This window comes from Procambarus clarkii, chromosome 22, assembly GCF_040958095.1.
Source record: "Procambarus clarkii isolate CNS0578487 chromosome 22, FALCON_Pclarkii_2.0, whole genome shotgun sequence".
In the NCBI taxonomy this organism is placed as follows: Eukaryota; Metazoa; Arthropoda; class Malacostraca; order Decapoda; family Cambaridae; genus Procambarus; species Procambarus clarkii.
In genome coordinates this window covers 21,070,927-21,095,926 of record NC_091171.1, presented here as the reverse complement: position 1 = coordinate 21,095,926, position 25,000 = coordinate 21,070,927, and the positions used below count along the sequence as shown (strand labels likewise).

Below are 25,000 nucleotides of genomic sequence, written 5' to 3'. Positions count from 1 at the left end.
CACCAAGACATACACACCAAGACATACACACCAAGACACACACACCAAGACATACACACCAAGACATACACACCAAGACATACACACCAAGACACACACACCAAGACATACACACCAAGACATACACACCAAGACATACACACCAAGACATACACATCAAGACATACACACCAAGACATACACACCAAGACATACACACCAAGACATACACACACACACTTCCCGCCAACCACCCCACAAAAACTTTATGACTCCCATATAAAAGTGATACACAAGAGATTTCTAGGGCACTGTGCTGTTTTTTCTGTTGTTTTTTTTAAGTCATATTTTAGCAAGTATATTTCCCCTCCCCTCCCCCCCCCTGGTGCTTGAAATACTTAAAAATGTTGCTAAAGAACTACCTAGACGCGGTAGTGTATCTGGCTCTATCTCCAGATGAACAGAGCCCTCTCTAGAGTCCTGAGGACTCTAGAGAGAGAGAGAGAGAGAGAGAGAGAGAGAGAGAGAGAGAGAGAGAGAGAGAGAGAGAGAGAGAGAGAGAGAGAGAGAGAGAGAGAGAGAGAGAGAGAGAGAGAGAGAGAGAGAGAGAGAGAGAGAGAGAGAGCAACAACCCCCCACACATCTTATATACAACACAACTTGCAACAAAAGAAAAAAGAGTCAAGTCCAACAAACAAGAGCCAATGCAGGCGCTGGAAGCTGGATGGTGCCAGCGACTCCACAGTCTCCAGGAAGGGCTCTGACAAATACATCGTGGGGGGGGGGGGGGTTGGCACTGTAGTTTCCTTGGCCCTCGGTGCTCAGGGCACGTCCAGGGGTACCCAGGAGGGCACGGCCAGGGGTACCCAGGCGGGCACGGCCAGGGGTACCCAGGCGGGCACGTCCAGGGGTACCCAGGAGGGCACGGCCAGGGGTACCCAGGCGGGCACGGCCAGGGGTACCCAGGCGGGCACGGCCTGGGGTACCCAGGAGGGCACGGCCAGGGGTACCCAGGAGGACACGGCCAGGGGTACCCAGGCGGGCACGGCTGGGTACAGTCACGACTCTCAGGGCACAGGGCGGTACGTCTCACGACTCACAGCACGTGTTAGTGCTCACGGGATCTGGTAAGGCCTCGGAGGATACAGTGTGACACACTGACCAGGATACAGTGGGACACACTGACCAGGATACAGTAGGGGACACACTGACCAGGATACAGAGGACACACACTGACCAGGATACAGTAGGACACACTGACCAGGATACAGTAGGGGACACACTGACCAGGATACAGAGGACACACACTGACCAGGATACAGTAGGACACACTGACCAGGATACAGTAGGGGACATACTGACCAGGATACAGTAGGGGACACATTGACCAGGATACAGTAGGAGACACACTGACCAGGATACAGTAGGGGACACACTGACCAGGATACAGTAGGGGACACACTGACCAGGATACAGTAGGGGACACACTGACCAGGATACAGTAGGGGACACACTGACCAGGATACAGTAGGGGACACACTGACCACGATACAGTAGGGGACACACTGACCAGGATACAGTAGGGGACACACTGACCAGGATACAGTAGGGGACACACTGACCAGGATACAGTAGGGGACACACTGACCAGGATACAGTAGGGGACACACTGACCAGGATACAGTAGGGGACACACTGACCAGGATACAGTAGGGGACACACTGACCAGGATACAGTAGGGGACACACTGACCAGGATACAGTAGGGGACACACTGACCAGGATACAGTAGGGGACACACTGACCAGGATACAGTAGGGGACACACTGACCAGGATACAGTAGGGGACACACTGACCAGGATACAGTAGGGGACACACTGACCAGGATACAGTAGGGGACACACTGACCAGGATACAGTAGGGGACACATTGACCAGGATACAGTAGGGGACACACTGACCAGGATACAGTAGGGGACACACTGACCAGGATACAGTAGGGGACACACTGACCAGGATACAGTAGGGGACACACTGACCAGGATACAGTAGGGGACACACTGACCAGGATACAGTAGGGGACACACTGACCAGGATACAGTAGGGGACACACTGACCAGGATACAGAGGACACACTGACCAGGATACAGTAGGGAAGAGTGGGGGAGGGGCGTGACTATAACAGGGTAGGACATGCTACTACTGACCTGGACACAGCCTGCAGCAGTCTCGCCTGGTGTAGATGGGGGAGCGGCAGGATACAGGCGGGCAGGTCTTGGTCCTACACTGGGCAACACCGTCCTGTGGGTGGTGGTGATCATGTTAGTCTCGCCCAGAGGTCACGTATCATCATGTTAATTATTGCAGGTTGATTAGCGACTCAAAAACTGGCAATGATAATAGTATGGGGTTTATACTGGGTACTTCTGATGTGGGGAACATTGCCCCTCACCTTGGACACAGTGTACACTTGAGGTTGTGAGAAGGAACTACCAGTGACACTACCAGTGGCACTACCAGTGACACTACCAGTGACACTACCAGTGACACTACCAGTGGCACTACCAGTGACACTACCAGTGGCACTACCAGTGACACTACCAGTGACACTACCAGTGGCACTACCAGTGACACTACCAGTGGCACTACCAGTGACACTACCAGTGGCACTACCAGTGGCACTACCAGTGGCACTACCAGTGGCACTACCAGTGGCACTACCAGTGACACTACCTGTGACACTACCAGTACCACTACCAGTGACACTACCAGTACCACTACCAGTGGCACTACCAGTGGCACTACCAGTGGCACTACCAGTGACACTACCAGTGGCACTACCAGTGACACTACCAGTGACACTACCAGTGACACTACCAGTACCACTACCAGTGACACTACCAGTACCACTACCAGTGGCACTACCAGTGGCACTACCAGTGGCACTACCAGTGGCACTACCAGTAACACTACCAGTGGCACTACCAGTGGCACTACCAGTACCACTACCAGTGACACTACCAGTGACACTACCAGTGGCACTACCAGTGGCACTACCAGTACCACTACCAGTGACACTACCAGTGACACTTCCAGTGGCACTACCAGTGACACTACCAGTGGCACTACCAGTGGCACTACCAGTGGCACTACCAGTGGCACTACCAGTACCACTACCAGTGGCACTACCAGTGGCACTACCAGTGGCACTACCAGTGGCACTACCAGTGACACTACCAGTGACACTACCAGTACCACTACCAGTGACACTACCAGTGACACTACCTGTGACACTACCAGTGGCACTACCAGTGACACTACCAGTGGCACTACCAGTGACACTACCAGTGGCACTACCAGTGGCACTACCAGTGGCACTACCAGTACCACTACCAGTGACACTACCAGTGACACTACCAGTACCAGTACCACTACCAGTGACACTACCAGTGGCACTACCAGTGACACTACCAGTGGCACTACCAGTGGCACTACCAGTGGCACTACCAGTGGCACTACCAGTGACACTACCAGTACCACTACCAGTACCACTACCAGTGACACTAAAAGTGACACTACCAGTGGCACTACCAGTGGCACTACCAGTGGCACTACCAGTGACACTACCAGTACCACTACCAGTGGCACTACCAGTGACACTACCAGTGACACTACCAGTACCACTACCAGTACCACTACCAGTGGCACTACCAGTGACACTACCAGTGACATTACCAGTACCACTACCAGTGGCACTACCAGTGACACTACCAGTGGCACTACCAGTGGCACTACCAGTACCACTACCAGTGGCACTACCAGTGACACTACCAGTGACACTACCAGTACCACTACCAGTGGCACTACCAGTGACACTACCAGTGACACTACCAGTACCACTACCAGTGACACTACCAGTACCACTACCAGTGGCACTACCAGTGACACTACCAGTGACACTACCAGTACCACTACCAGTGGCACTACCAGTGACACTACCAGTACCACTACCAGTGGCACTACCAGTGACACTACCAGTGACACTACCAGTACCACTACCAGTGGCACTACCTGTACCACTACCAGTGACACTACCAGTACCACTACCAGTGGCACTACCAGTGACACTACCAGTGACACTACCAGTACCACTACCAGTGGCACTACCAGTGACACTACCAGTGATACTACCAGTACCACTACCAGTGGCACTACCAGTGACACTACCAGTGGCACTACCTGTACCACTACCAGTGACACTACCAGTACCACTACCAGTGGCACTACCAGTGACACTACCAGTGGCACTACCTGTACCACTACCAGTGACACTACCAGTACCACTACCAGTGGCACTACCAGTGACACTACCAGTGACACTACCAGTACCACTACCAGTGGCACTACCAGTACCACTACCAGTGACACTACCAGTGACACTACCAGTGACACTACCAGTACCACTTCCAGTGACACTACCAGTGACACTACCAGTGACACTACCAGTGACACTACCAGTGGCACTACCAGTGGCACTACCAGTGACACTACCAGTGACACTACCAGTGGCACTACCTGTACCACTACCAGTGGCACTACCAGTGACACTACCAGTGACACTACCACCACCACCACCACTACCAGTACCAGTGACACTACCAGTGACACTACCACTACCACTACCACCACCACTACCACCACCACCACCACTACCAGTACCAGTGACACTACCACCACCACTACCACCACCACTACCACCACCACCACCACTACCAGTACCAGTGACACTACCAGTGACACTACCAGTGACACTACCACTACCACCACCACCACCACTACCAGTACCAGTGACACTACCAGTGACCCCCGCCCAAGGACTCACGTTACAGAAGCAGTGTTGACACTGGTCATAGAGGGCGTCACTGTAGTTGGCGGAGAAGGTGTCGCCGTGGTTGTACATCATGCCGGCCACCACACACACCCTGAAGGTGCCCTCCTCCACCTGCTGGGCCAGGGACGTGCTGGCCCCCTTGCTGGCCCCCACGCTGCTGGGGGGCCCGCTGGGGGGGCCGCTGGGGGGCCCGCTGGGGGGGCTGGAGGAGGAGGGGCCCCCACTACCAGACCCTCCCCCAGGACCTGTGTGGGAGAGACGTAGAGTTGTTATAACATGGAACCAAGTCTAACCCACCACTCTCCTGAGGTGACTCTCCTGACTCTACTGAGGTGACTCTGCTGAGGTGACTCTCCTGACTCTACTGAGGTGACTCTGCTGAGGTGACTCTCCTGACTCTACTGAGGTGACTCTGCTGAGGTGACTCTCCTGACTCTACTGAGGTGACTCTGCTGAGGTGACTCTCCTGACTCTACTGAGGTGACTCTGCTGAGGTGACTCTCCTGACTCTACTGAGGTGACTCTGCTGAGGTGACTCTCCTGACTCTACTGAGGTGACTCTGCTGAGGTGACTCTCCTGACTCTACTGAGGTGACTCTGCTGAGGTGACTCTCCTGACTCTACTGAGGTGACTTTCCTGACTCTACTGAGGTGACGCTGCTGGCTAGTTTTATGACTTCATGTAGCCTGATGGAACGAGTCTACCCCAGTAAGAGTTACTCTCCCGCCCGGACCTCATTGAGAGGTCAGAGGAAAGATGTATATAGTAAATATATAATAGACATCAGTGAATAATTTGCAAATATGAGCAGAGGATGAGCATTTAAATAAGTGACATGAAATGAAATGTTGATACTTTGGAGATGAGAAGTGGCGCTAGCAGGAGGTCGTGACCTCCCTTGAGCTACAGCAGTCGTCAGATTGTGGTTTGTACATCATGATCTGAGAGAAGGAAGGGTATAGTTCCCTGTGTGTGTTGAAGTGAAGGCTTCTTGATGCCAAGTGTGAGGAAGCTGTTGGAGAACTTCGTACACCAATTCTCTGTGATTTTGATAATTAGAGGCGGCCTGGGAGTGAGTGGTTGTGCCTTTGTGGAACTCTAATTGTGGTGCTTCTTTAACAGAAAGGAAGCAAGTGGGTGTTTCTGCTGTGGAGCCTGCTGGGTGACTCCATGTACTCAAGTCAGGAGCAGAACAGCTGTGAAACAGTCTTAAAGAAACTTTGTTGTACGTCTTAGAGGATGCCATCTTGCAGGGTTTGAGTTGAATTCTCTCGAGCTACAAATTCTGTAGTTTGTGTGGGAGAACTGCAACGTTTGTGTGAGAGAAGTTAGTGAGAGAACTTTGTACCGAAGGAGTATAAGCTGAACTGCAAGGTGGTGCAGGACTTGGAGTTGAGGAGTGGAACTCCAGTAACAGTGAAATATCAAGGAGTGTAGAGGAGCTGCACGTGTCTTGTGTGAAGCTGGTGGAGGAGCTTCACTGACATTCAAGGAGGACTTCATGTGCAGCTGATTGGAGGAACTGCAGGAGTACCTCACGTGATATTTGGAGGACCCAGATTGATGATTGTACTAGGGAGGGGGGGGGGGAACTCGAGTAATGGAACAGAGGATCTTACGGACACGTTGATGTTTAAGGGAGTAGTTGATGGCGTTTTGGCATAAAAGGCGCAGTGCAAGGTCAGAGATTGATTCTTTTTGTAGAGTAGGAAATATGTGAATATTTTATGTGCCAAGTATTGGAGCGTAAAGCAGTGAAGGGAGCAGCAGGTTGTAGGCTGGAGTGTAAGCAGCAGCCTCATACAGTTAGAGGTTAGAGGGACATGAGGTGATATTGGAGTGTTATCAGTTGGTAGCAGCCTAAGAGGTTGTATTGTTTTATAACTATTCTCGTGTGTATATTGTGTATGTTCTTATGTATTAAATGTTATATTTGTTAGTTGGCTTTTGCTCTTGTCCTGGTGAGGCTTCCTGGCTAGAGAGAGAGAGAGAGAGAGAGAGAGAGAGAGAGAGAGAGAGAGAGAGAGAGAGAGAGACACGGCTATAACTTGGGTGACAGTGGACTATAACTAAGAGGGATTGAGAGATCATGCCACAGTAAGGAGAGTGCGGGGAGTCACAGCGGCTCGAGAGGGGGTGTGTACACATGACAACTAGGCAGTATGAGCCAAACCCCTGAAATAGAGGTAACGCTGAACCCCTCTCTTAGAACCAGACGCTTACGAGGGTGATATCCCAAATGATTACAAGTATCAGGTTGGTTCAACTAACCCAAGTGTCATTGTATACAACCCCTATCCCCTATCCTCTCCCCTGATAGAATACTAGTGACTCTCCTGAGATATGACTAGTGGGTTGTGACTCAAGATGACTATACTGGGTTGTGATTCATGATCAATCTTGATCAACTAGGTTGTGAGAACAGATGTACAGCTCCATCTTAAGACTTTCGAAGCAGGAAGAACACACCTGAGCAAATGTGCACACAAGTGACACACACACTTAGTCAACACTGTTGCAGGTACATGTGTGCAAGTTGATCAGTCATGTGTCAGACATCATTAATCCTAAGAGCCATGGTTGACCAACGGCAGGACACGTGTGGAACACGTGTGTGGTGACTGTGTGCATGTGGTGTACACTATGTGTTGGGGACCACTAGACCATGTGGTGTGTTGGGGACTACTAGACCATGTGGAGTGTTGGGGACCACTAGACCATGTGGTGTGTTGGGGACCACTAGACCATGTGGTGTGTTGGGGACCACTAGACCATGTGGAGTGTTGGGGACCACTAGACCATGTGGAGTGTTGGGGACCACTAGACCATGTGGTGTGTTGGGGACCACTAGACCATGTGGGGTGTTGGGGACCACTAGACCATGTGGTGTGTTGGGGACCACTAGACCATGTGGTGTGTTGGGGACCACTAGACCATGTGGGGTGTTGGGGACCACTAGACCATGTGGTGTGTTGGGGACCACTAGACCATGTGGTGTGTTGGGGACCACTAGACCATGTGGTGTGTTGGGGACCACTAGACCATGTGGTGTGTTGGGGACCACTAGACCATGTGGTGTGTTGGGGACCACTAGACCATGTGGTATGTTGGGGACCACTAGACCATGTGGTGTGTTGCGGACCATGACATGCCAGAAACTGTGTGGCAAGTCAACACCTGTGGTGAGGGAGGGATATAACACGTGCAGTGAGAGAGGGAGACAACACGTGCAGTGAGGGAGGGAGACAACACGTGCAGTGAGGGAGGGAGACAACACGTGCAGTGAGGGAGGAGACAACACGTGCAGTGAGAGAGGGAGACAACACGTGCAGTGAGAGAGGGAGACAACACGTGCAGTGAGGGAGGGAGACAACACGTGCAGTGAGGGAGGAGACAACACGTGCAGTGAGAGAGGGAGACAACACGTGCAGTGAGGGAGGGAGACAACACGTGCAGTGAGAGAGGGAGACAACACGTGCAGTGAGGGAGGGAGACAACACGTGCAGTGAGGGAGGAGACAACACGTGCAGTGAGAGAGGGAGACAACACGTGCAGTGAGAGAGGGAGACAACACGTGCAGTGAGGGAGGGAGACAACACCTGCAATTAGAGAGGGAGACAACACGTGCAGTGAGAGAGGGAGACAACACGTGCAGTGAGGGAGGGAGACAACACGTGCAGTGAGAGAGGGAGACAACACGTGCAGTGAGGGAGGGAGACAACACGTGCAGTGAGGGAGGGAGACAACACGTGCAGTGAGAGAGGGAGACACCACGTGCAGTGAGAGAGGGAGACAACACGTGCAGTGAGGGAGGGAGACAACACGTGCAGTGAGAGAAGGAGACAACACGTGCAGTGAGGGAGGGAGATAACACGTGCAGTGAGAGAGGGAGACAACACGTGCAGTGAGAGAGGGAGACAACACGTGCAGTGAGGGAGGGAGACAACACGTGCAGTGAGAGAGGGAGACAACACGTGCAATGAGGGAGGGAGATAACACGTGCAGTGAGAGAGGGAGACAACACGTGCAGTGAGGGAGGGAGACAACACGTGCAGTGAGAGAGGGAGACAACACGTGCAGTGAGAGAGGGAGACAACACGTGCAGTGAGGGAGGGAGATAACACGTGCAGTGAGGGAGGGAGACAACACGTGCAGTGAGGGAGGGAGATAACACGTGCAGTGAGGGAGGGAGACAACACGTGCAGTGAGGGAGGGAGACAACACGTGCTGTGAGGGAGGGAGACAACACCTGCAATTAGAGAGGGAGACAACACGTGCAGTGAGAGAGGGAGACAACACGTGCAGTGAGGGAGGGAGACAACACGTGCAGTGAGAGAGGGAGACAACACGTGCAGTGAGGGAGGGAGACAACACGTGCAGTGAGGGAGGGAGACAACACGTGCAGTGAGAGAGGGAGACACCACGTGCAGTGAGAGAGGGAGACAACACGTGCAGTGAGGGAGGGAGACAACACGTGCAGTGAGAGAGGGAGACAACACGTGCAGTGAGGGAGGGAGATAACACGTGCAGTGAGAGAGGGAGACAACACGTGCAGTGAGAGAGGGAGACAACACGTGCAGTGAGGGAGGGAGACAACACGTGCAGTGAGAGAGGGAGACAACACGTGCAATGAGGGAGGGAGATAACACGTGCAGTGAGAGAGGGAGACAACACGTGCAGTGAGGGAGGGAGACAACACGTGCAGTGAGAGAGGGAGACAACACGTGCAGTGAGAGAGGGAGACAACACGTGCAGTGAGGGAGGGAGATAACACGTGCAGTGAGGGAGGGAGACAACACGTGCAGTGAGGGAGGGAGATAACACGTGCAGTGAGGGAGGGAGACAACACGTGCAGTGAGGGAGGGAGACAACACGTGCTGTGAGGGAGGGAGACAACACCTGCAGTGAGAGAGGGAGACAACACGTGCAGTGAGGGAGGGAGATTACACGTGCAGTGAGGGAGGGAGACAACACCTGCAGTGAGGGAGGGAGACAACACCTGCAGTGAGGGAGGGAGACAACACGTGCTGTGAGGGAGGGAGACAACACCTGCAGTGAGGGAGGGAGACAACACGTGCAGTGAGAGAGGGAGGCAACACGTGCAGTGAGGGAGGGAGACAACACGTGCAGTGAGAGAGGGAGACAACACGTGCAGTGAGAGAGGGAGACAACACGTGCAGTGAGGGAGGGAGATAACACGTGCAGTGAGGGAGGGAGACAACACGTGCAGTGAGGGAGGGAGACAACACGTGCAGTGAGGGAGGGAGACAACACCTGCAGTGAGGGAGGGAGACAACACCTGCAGTGAGAGAGGGAGACAACACGTGCAGTGAGGGAGGGAGATAACACCTGCAGTGAGGGAGACAACACGTGCAGTGAGGGAGGGAGACAACACCTGCAGTGAGGGAGGGAGACAACACGTGCTGTGAGGGAGGGAGACAACACCTGCAGTGAGGGAGGGAGACAACACGTGCTGTGAGGGAGGGAGACAACACCTGCAGTGAGGGAGGGAGACAACACGTGCTGTGAGGGAGGGAGACAACACCTGCAGTGAGGGAGGGAGACAACACCTGCAGTGAGGGAGGGAGATAACACGTGCAGTGAGGGAGGGAGACAACACCTGCAGTGAGGGAGGGAGATAACACGTGCAGTGAGAAAGAGAGACAATACCTGAGCATATGGAGCAACACTCGCCCTGGTCAGGGCCACCGCTGCACCCGTCCGGACACAGATCACTCGTACAGTCGTAGTCGAACACTCCGTCCTCGTCCTGCTCGGCGGGGAGGAAGAGAAAGCAGAGATAAACACTAGAGATAAGGCACACAAAAAATAATTTAGAATGAGTGATGATTAGATGATCTAATTAGTTAGGTTCGGGCACTTAATTGCCCGAAACTAACCGCTGGCCCCAGGTGTAGAAAACGTGGGTGTTGTGCCTAAGGTCGCCAGTCATGAGGACGTCTCTGTTGACATTGTGGTGGATGGGGTGACGGTACGCTGTCATGTACTCTGAGGTTCTTAATGTCTATACAACTCCAGCATGACAAATCAATGTGGATGGCTGTGCCTGTGTGTGTGTGTGTGTGTGTGTGTGTGTGTGTGTGTGTGTGTGTGGTGTGTGTGTGTGTACTCATCTATTTGTACTCACCTATTTGTGCTTGCAGGATCGAGCATTGACTCTTGGATCCCGCCTTTCCAGCTATCGGTTGTTTACAGCAATGACTCCTGTCCCATTTCCCTATCATACCTAGTTTTAAAAGTATGAATAGTATTTGCTTCCACAACCTGTTTCCCAAGTGCATTCCATTTTTCCACTACTCTCACGCTAAAAGAAAACTTCCTAACATCTCTGTGACTCATCTGAGTTTCCAGTTTCCACCCATGTCCCCTCGTTCTGTTATTATTACGTGTGAACATTTCATCTATTTCCACTTTGTCAATTCCCCTGAGTATTTTATATGTCCCTATCATATCTCCTCTCTCCCTTCTTTTCTCTAGTGTCGTAAGGTTCAGTTCCTTCAGCCGCTCTTCATATCCCATCCCTCGTAACTCTGGGACAAGCCTCGTCGCAAACCTCTGAACCTTCTCCAGTTTCTTTATGTGTTTCTTCAGGTGGGGGCTCCATGATGGCGCGGCATACTCTAAGACTGGTCTCACGTAGGCAGTGTAAAGCGCCCTAAATGCCTCCTCATTTAGGTTTCTGAATGAAGTTCTAATTTTCGCCAGTGTAGAGTACGTTGCTGTCGTTATCCTATTTATATGTGCCTCAGGAGTTAGATTAGGTGTCACATTCACTCCCAGGTCTCTTTCTCGAATCGTTACAGGTAGGCTGTTCCCCTTCATTGTGTACTGTCCCTTTGGTCTCCTGTCACCTGATCCCGTTTCCATAACTTTACCTTTACTGGTGTTAAACTCCAGTAGCCATTTCCCTGACCATCTCTGCAGCCTGTTTAAGTCCTCTTGGAGGATCCTACAATCCTCGTCTGTCACAACTCTTCTCATTAATTTTGCGTCATCCGCAAACATTGACATGTATGATTCCACTCCTGTAAACATATCATTTACGTAAATTAGAAAGAGGATTGGTCCCAGCACCGATCCTTGAGGTACTCCACTTGTTACTGTTCGCCAGTCCGATTTCTCGCCCCTTACCATTACTCTCTGGCTCCTTCCTGTTAGGTAGTTCTTCACCCATACTAGGGCCTTTCCGCTTACTCCTGCCTGCCTCTCAAGTTTGTATAGCAGTCTCATGTGCGGTACTGTATCAAAGGCCTTTTGGCAGTCAAGAAATATGCAGTCTGTCCTGCCTTATCCTTGTTACTTTATCATAGAATTCTAAAAGGTTTGTTAGGCATGATTTCCCTGTCCAGAACCCATGTTGGTGCTTGTTTACAAACCCAATGCTCTCCAGGTGCTCAACAAGTCTTAGCCTAATTATTCTTTCAAGTATTTTGCAGGGGATGCTTGTCAGTGATACGGGTCTGTAGTTAAGTGCCTCCTCCCTATCACCTTTTTTGAAAATCGGTACGACATTTGCCTCCTTCCAGCAACTGGGCAATTCTCCCGACATAAGTGACTCATTAAAGATCATTGCCAGAGGCACGCTGAGAGCCTGCGCTGCCTCTTTAAGTATCCACGGTGATACTTTGTCTGGTCCAACTGCTTTATTTGCATCCAGTGTTGTCAACTGTTTCATTACATCCTCTGCTGTCACCTCTATATCTGATAGTCTTTCATCTTGGGTAATCTCTTCTAACAATGGGAGCTGCTCAGGCTCGGTTGTGAACACTCCATGGAATTTTGCATTCAGTACCTTGCAGATTTCCTTGTCGCTTTCTGTATATGCCCCTTCTGTTTTCCTCAGTCTTGTCACTTGGTCATTTACCGACATCTTCCTTCTTATATGGCTATGTAGTAATTTAGGTTGCTTTTTCGCTTTGACTGCAATATCATTCTCATAATTTCTTTCCGACACTCGTCTTATGTTAATGTAATCATTCCTAGCTCTGTTACATCTAATCCTGTTGTCCTCTGTCCTTTGTCTTCTGTACTTCCTCCACTCCCTCCTGCTTCTCACCTTTGCTTCCTGACACTGTCTATTAAACCATGGGTTACTATATTCCCTCCTGCTTTTTTCCTTTATTGTTGGAATAAATCTCTCTTCAGCCTCCTTGCATTTCAATATGACTTGGTTCATCATACCTTGCACTGTTTTTCCTCTAAGTTCTTGCTCCCACTGCACTTCTCCCAGGTAGTCCCTTATCCTTCTGTAGTCCCCTTTTCTGTAATCAAGTCTCCTTTCCCGGACCTCTTGTCCTTTGGTCACAATTTTAAGCTCCATCATGTAGTCAAAGACTAGGACACAATGGTCACTAGCTCCTAGTGGTATTTCATGTTCCAACTGCTCGATGTCTTCTACATTCTGGGTGAAAATGAGATCTAATAGGCTGGGCGTATCCCCTCCTCTTTCCCTAGTATCTTCTTTCACATGCTGTGTTAGGAAATTCCTGTCAATAACGTCTACCAGCTTCGCTCCCCAGGTCTCCTCCCCGCCATGGGGATTCCTCGTTTCCCAATCTATCTCTCCGTGATTTAGGTCCCCCATGACCAGCAGCTTCGTTGCTGGTCATGGTCATGGGCGCTAAAGTTGCTGCCCTCTGCAGTTCACCTATACATGTCTTGTTGCTGTCCTCGTACTCCTGCCTGGGCCTTCTACTGTTTGGTGGGGGATTGTAGAGTATCAAGATTACAATCTTCTTCCCATCCACTGTCAGAGTTCCATGTATGAAGCTCGTGCTTTCATTGGTACCCGGATTTTCCAGCTCATCAAACTTCCATTTCCGCTTTATTAGTAGTGCCACTCCTCCTCCCTGTCTCTGTGTCCTTTCTTTCTTATCACCTGGTACCCCTCTGGAAAGATTGCATCCGAGATCATGCCATTTATTTTAGTTTCCACTATTGCCACTATGTCTGGGTCTGCCTCACTAACTCTTTCTTTTATCTCTTCTGCTTTATTGGCTACCCCATCAGCATTGGTGTACCAAATCTTGAGACTCTTCTTGGAAACTCGGGTGTCAGAGTTCCCCCTTTCACCAGGGGTCTGGGGGGAACTGGGGGGTGTCTGGGGGGCAAGTGGGGGCTGTGGGGGTGAGTGGGGGGGTGCTAGGGGGGTGCCTGGGAGTGCCTGGTAGGCGAATGGGGTCTGGGCATCTAGGGGGGTAGGAAGGGCATAATGGGTCTGAAAGTTAGGGGTCTGAATAGCATAGGGGGGTTGAGAAATAGAGTGAGACTGAGAGTCAGATAGAGGTTGAGAGGTTGGAGGGGAGAGGGATACTGAGGGCAGAGGGCTGAGATGAGAATGGAGCATGGGTGCTGGGAGTGGAAGAGAGGGTGTATTAGTTAGGGGGGAATCGGGGGTAAACTGTATATGGAGTCAGCCTCCACCACATCGCTGCCTAATGTGTGTGTGTGTGTGTGTGTGTGTGTGTGTGTGTGTGTGTGTGTGTATGTGTGTGTGTGTGTGTGTGTGGGGGGGGGGGGGCGGGGGGACTGATAATTAAGAAACAATATTGATAGCCCCAGCCATTATTCCTAGTCTGTCTTTCAATGACTTCTCTAAACTGCGATTTACCTCCATATTTTCCGATCAGTTATGACTGGTCTGGTGAGGGTCTGCCTCGCCGGGAAACATTGCAACAATAGATCAGATCCCGTCACTTATGACACTTAGAATATGGTAAGGAAGCAACTTTACCTCATAGAGTAACTAGTGCGTACCAGTGAAGGATAAACACCTTCCTATAGTTTACTAATTAACATATACGACGCCTCACCCCTAACAAGAAGTAATGGCTGTTATCTCCTAGAATACCAGATAGATATTATCAACCAGTCCTGCTAATAGAACGTCGCATTTCGAACCTATACTCTAAGGCCAAAAATAGTCATACTGGAAAATGCAAGCGGCTCGGGAAACTGTCATCCTCTCTCGTTTTCTGTTGTGGGTCCTCTGGTAGGGTAGGATTATGGCACTTTAATACGACAGTTTCCTGATGTTGGGACACCTTAGGAGGACGGGCAGCACTCTGGGACACACTAACAACGGTGCCAACGGTGCCACTACCTCGTGGAACACTCTGGGGGTCACAGTAACAACGGTGCCAAGTGTTCCGTTACCTCGTGGAACACTCTGGGGTCACAGTAACAACGGTGCCAACGGTGCCACTACCTCGTGGAACACTCTGGGGGTCACAGTAACAACGGTGCCAACGGTGCCACTACCTCGTGGAACACTCTGGGGGTCACACTAACAACGGTGCCACTACCTCGTGGAACACTCTGGGACACACTAACAACGGTGCCAACGGTGCCACTACCTCGTGGAACACTCTGGGGGTCACAGTAACAACGGTGCCAACGGTGCCACTACCTCGTGGAACACTCTGGGGGTCACAGTAACAACGGTGCCAACGGTGCCACTACCTCGTGGAACACTCTGGGGTCACAGTAACAACGGTGCCAACGGTGCCACTACCTCGTGGAACACTCTGGGGTCACAGTAACAACGGTGCCAACGGTGCCACTACCTCGTGGAACACTCTGGGGTCACAGTAACAACGGTGCCAACGGTGCCACTACCTCGTGGAACACTCTGGGGGTCACAGTAACAACGGTGCCAACGGTGCCACTACCTCGTGGAACACTCTGGGGTCACAGTAACAACGGTGCCAACGGTGCCACTACCTCGTGGAACACTCTGGGGTCACAGTAACAACGGTGCCAACGGTGCCACTACCTCGTGGAACACTCTGGGGTCACAGTAACAACGGTGCCAACGGTGCCACTACCTCGTGGAACACTCTGGGGGTCACAGTAACAACGGTGCCAACGGTGCCACTACCTCGTGGAACACTCTGGGGGTCAAAGTAACAACGGTGCCAACGGTGCCACTACCTCGTGGAACACTCTGGGGGTCACAGTAACAACGGTGCCAACGGTGCCACTACCTCGTGGAACACTCTGGGGGTCACAGTAACAACGGTGCTAACGGTACCACTACCTCGTGGAACACTCTGGGGGTCACAGTAACAACGGTGCCAACGGTGCCACTACCTCGTGGAACACTCTGGGGGTCACAGTAACAACGGTGCCAACGGTGCCACTACCTCGTGGAACACTCTGGGGGTCACAGTAACAACGGTGCCAACGGTGCCACTACCTCGTGGAACACTCTGGGGGTCACAGTAACAACGGTGCCAACGGTGCCACTACCTCGTGGAACACTCTGGGGGTCACAGTAACAACGGTGCCAACGGTGCCACTACCTCGTGGAACACTCTGGGGGTCACAGTAACAACGGTGCCAACGGTGCCACTACCTCGTGGAACACTCTGGGGGTCACAGTAACAACGGTGCCAACGGTGCCAAGCTTGTTATAACAATCACACAAATTACTGCAGACCGTAACTCGGCCTTGAGTGTCTTTACGGGCAATAAAACTGTTGGTATACGCACGGAGCATGAATATTACAATGCGTATGCACGAACGCGAACTCTCACAGGATTACGTGCTTATAAGGCAAGAGCGGCACACGCAACGGGCTTATTTAGCCCTGTTAACGGGGGTTGGGGGGGGGGGGAGGGAGGGAGAGAGGGAGAGGGGGGAGAGAGGGGGGTTAGGTGCATGGAAGAGCCTGTAGGAGGGCTCTCTGGAACAGAGGTGGATTCCCTTCACACTGGAAGAGTAGTTACCTTGGGCCCCTCAAGGTGTTTTATCAGGTTACACACTCACACTCTGGACCCCGGCCACCCGGCGGTGCCCGGGACAAACACTTTTAACCCCCTCCCCCCCCCCCCCCACAACCACACCTACAATACCATCCTTACTTCCCTCCCTCGTCCCCCCCCCCCCCCATTTTCTCTCCCGTCCCAATATTTTTTTCTCTTTATATAGAAGGGGCACATGGCTGCCCCCCCCCCCAGGTCTTAACCCCATCCCCCCCTCTCCCCCCTCTCACCCCCATCTTATCCTTCCCCTCTTATCCTTCCCCTCTTCCTCCTCCTCTTCCTTTTCTCTCACCATAGTCTCAGAAAACTTATTATGAAGCATGAAAACTCTATGGTAAATACACCAAATATTTTACAATGAATCCATGAAAATCTTCTTTGTATTTAACTTAGACTTACCCACACCAACCTACGTCTGTCCTGTACCTCAAGCTATTCCCCTTGCAAAGCTGGGTGAGGCTAGGCCGGGGCTGAAGGTGTGTAGCACTCAACACCTGACCAGAGTGTAGCACTCAACACCTGACCAGAGTGTAGCACTCAACACCTGACCAGAGTGTAGCACTCAACACCTGACCAGAGTGTAGCACTCAACACTTGCCCAGAGTGTAGCACTCAACACCTGACCAGAGTGTAGCACTCAACACCTGCCCAGAGTGTAGCACTCAACACCTGACCAGAGTGTAGCACTCAACACTTGCCCAGAGTGTAGCACTCAACACCTGCCCAGAGTGTAGCACTCAACACCTGACCAGAGTGTAGCACTCAACACTTGCCCAGAGTGTAGCACTCAACACCTGCCCAGAGTGTAGCACTCAACACCTGACCAGAGTGTAGCACTCAACACCTGACCAGAGTGTAGCACTCAACACCTGACCAGAGTGTAGCACTCAACACCTGACCAGAGTGTAGCACTCAACACTTGCCCAGAGTGTAGCACTCAACACCTGACCAGAGTGTAGCACTCAACACCTGCCCAGAGTGTAGCACTCAACACCTGACCAGAGTGTAGCACTCAACACTTGCCCAGAGTGTAGCACTCAACACCTGACCAGAGTGTAGCACTCAACACCTGACCAGAGTGTAGCACTCAACACCTGACCAGAGTGTAGCACTCAACACTTGCCCAGAGTGTAGCACTCAACACCTGCCCAGAGTGTAGCACTCAACACCTGACCAGAGTGTAGCACTCAACACCTGACCAGAGTGTAGCACTCAACACCTGACCAGAGTGTAGCACTCAACACCTGACCAGTGTGTAGCACTCAACACCTGCCCCCGAAAGTAACACCTGCGACGGTACAGAACTACAGTGAACAGAAATCAAAGGGAGAAATCTGGGAATATATGTGACTACAAACAGGATATTAGACACGAAGGTCTTCAGAACACGGTATAAAATCTACATCAGACCAGCTCTTGAGTATGCAGCACCGGCCTTGACTGTGCCTTGTAATAATCTCAAATTAAACTTCGCGATTTCAAAGACATGCAACAAGGCCTATGCCAGAGCTGGGAGGTAGTACGTACGCACATGCACACACACACACACACACACACACACACACACACACACACAGACAGGGGTAGATAGGGTATTGACAGGGTAGATAAAGAGAGACTAACACAAGGGGCACACGAACAAGGGGACACAGGTGGAAACCGAGTACCCACATGAGCCACAGGGACGTTAAAAAGAACTTTTTCAGTGTCAGAGTAGTTGACAGATGGAATGCATTAGGCAGTGATGTGGTGGAGGCTGACTCCATACACAGTTTCCAATGTAGATACGATGGAGCCCAGTAGGCTCAGGAACCTGTACACCAGTTGATTGACGGTTGAGAGGCGGGACCAAAGAGCCAGAGCTCTACCCCCGCAAGCACAACTAGGTTATTACAACTAGGTGAGTACACACACACGTGACCTAGTGCATGTAAACGTATAATGTGGAAGAGAGAAACTTAGGGTGTAGACGGAAGATAAAACATTAACAACGCAGACAGCCGTGACTATGATAAATGGAATATGTGAAGGAAGCAGCGGAAGCAAGTTTAAGATTTACAATGGCAAAACACCCGCGTCCTGAAGAGTCAGAGACACACACACACACACACACACACACACACACACACACACACACACACACACACACACACACACACAGATTAGGGTGGGGGATGGGCTGGGGGTCCTGTGGTTTAGTGGGCTAAGTCATCGACTCACAATCGACGATCGTTTTCTCAACCCCTCAGGCAGGACGGAGCGTGTGAGGCAACAGTTAATTCCCCTGATGCCTCTGTTCCCCCATATCAATGTATAGATAACTAGAAGTTAGACAGCTGTTGTGTGCTTCATCTTAGGGATGGCCAGCATATGGGCCAATAGGATTTCAGGCCAAATTCTGACCATCCACACATTTTCAGATTCACTCGAGACATCAATAACATTCTCAAGTATTAGTGAAAACATAGACAGCGAGTGAGAGAGAGAGAGAGAGAGAGAGAGAGAGAGAGAGAGAGAGAGAGAGAGAGAGAGAGAGAGAGAGAGAGAGAGAGAGAGAGAGAGAGAGAGAGAGAGAGAGAGAGAGAGAGAGAGAGAGAGAGAGAGAGAGAGAGAGAGAGAGAGAGAGAGAGAGAGAGAGAGAGAGAGAAAGAGAGAGAGAGAGAGAGAGAGAGATTGAGAAAAGAGAGGGAATGCTGTTTCAGTGTAAAATAATATGACTTTCTAGTTAAACATAATTGGTCGACAAAGAACAAAGAAAAGCTATTTCAGTTTAGCGTGCTTTATATTCTAGTATGGTGGAGGTGTGAGGTCACTTGACGTCACACAAGAGGGAACACGTGTTCAGTAACATGCTTGGCGCTTCTCACATTCTTACTGTATTTCTGAGTTGCTTGCTGTAAGCTAGGTACAGCGCAACATATTCTAAGCTGTATTACAAAAAGAAACGTTGACCACAGTCTGCGGGTGATGTCCCTGTGGGTGTGTAACTCATCACCACAGTCTGTGGCTGTGTAACTCATCACCACAGTCTGTGGGTGTGTAACTCATCACCACAGTCTGTGGCTGTGTAACTCATCACCACAGTCTGTGGCTGTGCAACTCATCACCACAGTCTGTGGCTGTGTAACTCATCACCACAGTCTGTGGGTGTGCAACTCATCACCACAGTTTTAGGTATCAGGTTTCAGCAGGAGTTGACAGGAAAGACGGAAAATAACTGCTTGGTACACATTACTGTAGAGGAAACTGGACATAAGAGGCTCGAACGCTGGTTTGAAATACAGGGAACCGGGAATGGTTGGTGTAAACAACGGGTTGTGATCCCTTCGCCAGCTGGCGGTGAGGAAGAGGGGGAACCGGAGCCCCGTGACCTTGTGTGATGTACAAGGTCTGAGGAGTGACTGGTTCGGTGGCTGGTAGTGTTGTCTACAAGACTTCTCACGAGGGAGACCATCGTGGGCTGGTGGGCTGGTGGGCTGGTGGGCTGGTAGGCTGGCTGGTGGGCTGGTGGGCTGGTGGGCTGGCTGGTGGGCTGGTGGGCTGGCTGGTGGGCTGGCTGGTGGGCTGGTGGGCTGGTGGGCTGGCTGGTGGGCTGGCTGGTGGGCTGGTGGGCTGGTGGGCTGTTAGGCTGGCTGATGGGCTGGTGGGCTGGCTGGTGGGCTGGTGGGCTGGTAGGCTGGCTGATGGGCTGGTGGGCTGGCTGGTGGGCTGGTGGGCTGGTAGGCTGGCTGGTGGGCTGGTGGGCTGGTGGGCTGGTAGGCTGGTGGGCTGGTGGTTGAGGGCCTGCGGGTGGTAGTCTGGGAGTCTGCGGGTAGTTACGCCAACAGCTAAATGAATGAGGCCATTAGTCATCGGGAGAATAGCCGGTGTGTCTCATCCTCCGTGTGGCTCATCCATCACTGCTGACAACCTGTTTACCTGTCACTCTCAATATTTGATTGGTTGTCGAAGGGGGAAGATTGCCGCCATGTTGGCCGACCATGTCTGGGACGGTAGGGTTATCTTGAGGTTATCTTAAGATGATTTCGGGGCTTAGTGTCCACGCGGCCCGGTCCTCAACTAGGCCTCCACCCCCTTTGTTCTACATAAAGGCAAAGCTACATCACCCGGGGAGGATGGAATTACGATCGGCATACTGCGTATGCTTCTGCTAGTTCCAGGGAATCCCTTGCTTCAATTGTATAATATGAGCTACGTAACTGTGGAGCTTCCAAAGTCATGGACCAACAGTCTTATAATTCCCATTCCTAAACCTCACCAGCAGAGTGCTTTTCGCCCAATCTCCCTCACTAGTTGTCTCTGTAAGTGTCTTGAGAGGATGGTTCTCAACCGTCTCCTTTACAGAATAAATAACATGTTGTCTCCCGAGATATATGGCTTTACGCATGGAAAGGGTGTACATCACTGTATTACCACATTCCTCACCCTGCATACTGATAGGTCATATACCACTTTCCTAGATCTTAAGTCAGCCTTTGACATTGCTAACCCACACGTCATTCTGAGCGAGCTTGCTAAAATGAATGATGGAGGATGGCTTCTACGGTGGGTAAGAGGCTATCTATCCAACAGGAAGTCATCTGTACTGTTCCAAGGACATAGAAGTGTAACGAGAGATTTTGAACTTGGCACTCCACAGGGAGGTGTCTTCAGTCCTACTCTGTTTAACGTGTTAATCAATACACTCCTACACTCCTAAACTCAGTAACTAGGAGGCCCAGCGAACACATCAATAGCTATGCGGATGATATACTGATCCACACCAATGGGTATACCAACACTCAAAATATTTTGAACTCTGTATTGCACACATGTCAGGAACTAGGCTTAGTCATCTCAGTAGAGAAAACAAAGATCCTGAACCGACGCCCACCCAGACGGGGTGGAGCTGTTCGCATGATGGCTCTCTGCTCGACTATGTAACCAGATACAAATACCTTGGTCTTGAGGTTCCGCTGTACCACAATGTTGTAGCCAGACTGGGCAGGCTACCGTCCAAGCTATGGCGCAAATATGAGAATTGGCAAAATGATGTATCTCTCATATATTAGGTCTCTGATTGATTATGCTGCACCCATGCTTGCTCTAGTGCCTGGGAGAATGTTGGAGAGCTGGAAAAGATGCAAAACGAAGCCATGAGGATTATCCTCGGATGTCCCCGTACAACTAAATTATTAAACATGAGGAAGGAACTGAATATTTCATGTGTAAGTGATCGTATCACTGAAATTAATGCTTTAATTGGTATCAAGATGCTTAGGCTAACCCACCCTAACCCCTGCACTAAAGCCCTCCAAGCCTTCTTTCTTGAAGGTCAGCATCCCTCCAAATGGATTACCATAACCGCCACTGTGTTCAGAATGAATAATATTCATCGCCTCTACCAAGAGAGACAACAACGACACTTTCCTGCCCCATTGGAGGTCACCCCTTTCCAAATTACTGTCCCCCACTTTCCCACCAAAGAAGCTGATTAAAGAACAAGCCTTCCTTTGACAAGAAGCAAAGTACAATGCCTTAAGCCAAATGGATGCTTCGGTCAGAGAGCGTTCCTTTTCCCCGATTATTTACACTGATGGATCCTTGCATCAGTCCCATGGTGCAGCTGGAAGTGCAGTTGTTGTGACAGGGAGAGATGGTTCCTTCTCCCATGAGTGTGGAGCGCGTCTCAGTAACTGGGCCTCCACTCTTCAAACAGAATTGGTTGCCATAATCCTTGCACTCGAGCGCGTATATGAATCCAAAGTTGACACGCTAATTGTAAGTGACTCCTTGTCATCCTTGACTGCCCTCAGCTCCCCAAGGCATAACTGTGACGTGCTTATCTCTGAAGCTAGACACAGATATAATGAAATAATCAATGATGGAGTCAGAGTTTGTCTCCTGTAGATTCCTTCCCATATTGGTCTCCGAATGCATGATAGAACTGATGAGTTAGTCAAAACGTTTGCTCATAAAGAGGGAATTGATTGTCATCTTGGACTGCCTTTGAACAGCCTGAGGGGCAATAATATTCCGAGAACATCAACAAAATCTCGTAGACTTGAGGCAAAGGGAAATTCACACAGTTACTCCATCTATCATCATTCTATTATGCAGGAAGAACCGCACGTCTATGGGTCATCCAGTAAGGTTAGCAGACTTCTAGACTATTCCTTCCCGCTGTCCCATCCCAAATCCTTTTCCTGACCCCTTCCCTGTTCTATATAGTTGTAATGGCTTGGCGCTTTCCCCTGAGAGGTGAGTATTTTGAGGGGGGAACTAAGTGTGCTTGCGGTGGTTGAGCTTAGGCTCTTTGGCCCCGCCTCCGTGTTCCAGGTGGCGATATATGTCGAGAGTATCGCCTGTGTTCTCTCTCTATATATTCTGACCTCTCGTCTTGCTCTCTCCCGCGAGACCTTTATTGAAAATTTACGTCCATCACCTACGAGGCCGCCCGGGCTTTTATGCCTGGCGGGAGGCATTAAGCAATTCTCTCAGGCAAATAAAAGAGCATTGATTGCACTCGGAAAGAGCGGAAGACTGCCCCACTGTCATTTACAATGCACTCTTTAAAAGCTTATTACTGTCCCCTTTGGCTGTGGTGGTGGGTTGTTGGTGGGCCGTACGGTGGGGCGGGATAGAGGCGAGGTTGGCGTGGTGTGGTCCAGCACTCTGGCCAGGTTGGTCCAGCTGCACTCAGCACACTGGCCGGGTTTATGATAGATGGCTTCTTATCGGAGGTGGGGGCCGGTCCTCCCTGTAACTGGGCAGTTGGTTCCTTGTGGGGCTCCTCACACACCCTCCCCGACCCCTCACGGCTACCTGCCCCAACCACACTACCTCCTGTTTATCCTCTCATTTTCTCATTTCTCTCTCTCTCTCTCTCTCTCTCTCTCTCTCTCTCTCTCTCTCTCTCTCTCTCTCTCTCTCTCTCTCTCTCTCTCTCTCTCTCTCTCTCTCTCTCTCTCTCTCTCTCTCTCTCTCTCTCTCTCTCTCTCTCTCTCTCTCTCTCTCTCTCTCTCTCTCTCTCTCTCTCTCTCTCTCTCTCTCTCTCTCTCTCTCTCTCTCTCTCTCTCTCTCTCTCTCTCTCATTTTTCCCTCTCTCTCTCTCTCTCTCTCTCTCTCTCTCTCTCTCTCTCTCTCTCTCTCTCTCTCTCTCTCTCTCTCTCTCTCTCTCTCTCTCTCTCTCTCTCTCTCTCTCTCTCTCTCTCTCTCTCTCTCTCTCTCTCTCTCTCATTTTTCCTAAACTAAGATTAGGGTTCATTAGAATTATGACGAGAATTATTATTAGAATTAAGATTAGAATTAATCATGATGTTCCAGAACTAACAAGCTAAGAGGTGTTACCCGCCATCGGCTCGTCTGAAACATCACCACACTCACTCACTCACTTAGTGAGCTGATGACGCTGGTGCCTGGTGCCAACCATGTGATGACGCTGGTGCCTGGTGCCAACCATGTGATGACGCTGGTGCCTGGTGCCAACCATGTGATGACGCTGGTGCCTGGTGCCAACCATGTGCCAAAACCTTCCCAAGGTCGGCTGGCTGGCCTTCCAGTGTGTCTACCTCCTGAGCGAACTTCTTCCAGGTTCGAGTCAGCGTCGGAATCGCTGATTCAGTGATTTTTCTATAGAATTCCATAGCCATGAATTCCATGGCTTTTAATGGATGAGCGCCTGAAGTTGTAGTAGCCAACTTCTGGCTTCTTGACCCTGAAGTACCTGTGGACGGCGACCTTGACCCTGAAGTACCCGTGGACGGTGACCTTAACCCTGAAGTACCAGTGGACGGTGACCTTGACCCTGAAGTACCCGTGGACGGTGACCTTGACCCTGAAGTACCCGTGGACGGCGACCTTGACCCTGAAGTACCCGTGGACGGCGACCTTGACCATGAAGTACCCGTGGACGGTGACCTTGACCATGAAGTACCCGTGGACGGTGACCTTGACCATGAAGTACCCGTGGACGGTGACCTTGACCGCTGCAGTAGACTGCGCGAGACTGTCCCCACCATGGCTGGCGGCCAACTCACAAACCATATATACAAATTAGCCAACATGTTTTTCTTAACGTTCCCCCAACCCGCACACACACACGCACACGCACACACACACACACACACACACATACACACACACACACACACACACACACGCACAAACACACACACACGCACACGCACACACACACACACACACACACACACACACACACGCATGCGCACACACACACACACGCACACGCACACGCACACACACACACACACACACACACACACACACACACACACACACACACACACACACACACACACACACACACACACACACACACACACACACACACACACACACACA

At 51.1% G+C, this 25,000-nt stretch overlaps 1 protein-coding gene across 1 annotated transcript in view; it reads right to left on the bottom strand.

Moving 5' to 3' along the window:
- Positions 1-25,000, bottom strand: part of LOC123757623 (chordin-like protein 1) — a 398,947-nt gene that overhangs the window by 81,981 nt on the left and 291,966 nt on the right. The window contains exons 3-5 of the mRNA XM_069329531.1: positions 10,541-10,640; positions 4,861-5,114; positions 2,186-2,279 (exon numbers count right to left, since the gene is read on the bottom strand). Of these exons, the coding sequence (XP_069185632.1) occupies positions 2,186-2,279; positions 4,861-5,114; positions 10,541-10,640 (448 nt within the window). The remainder of the gene's footprint in view (positions 1-2,185; positions 2,280-4,860; positions 5,115-10,540; positions 10,641-25,000) is intronic.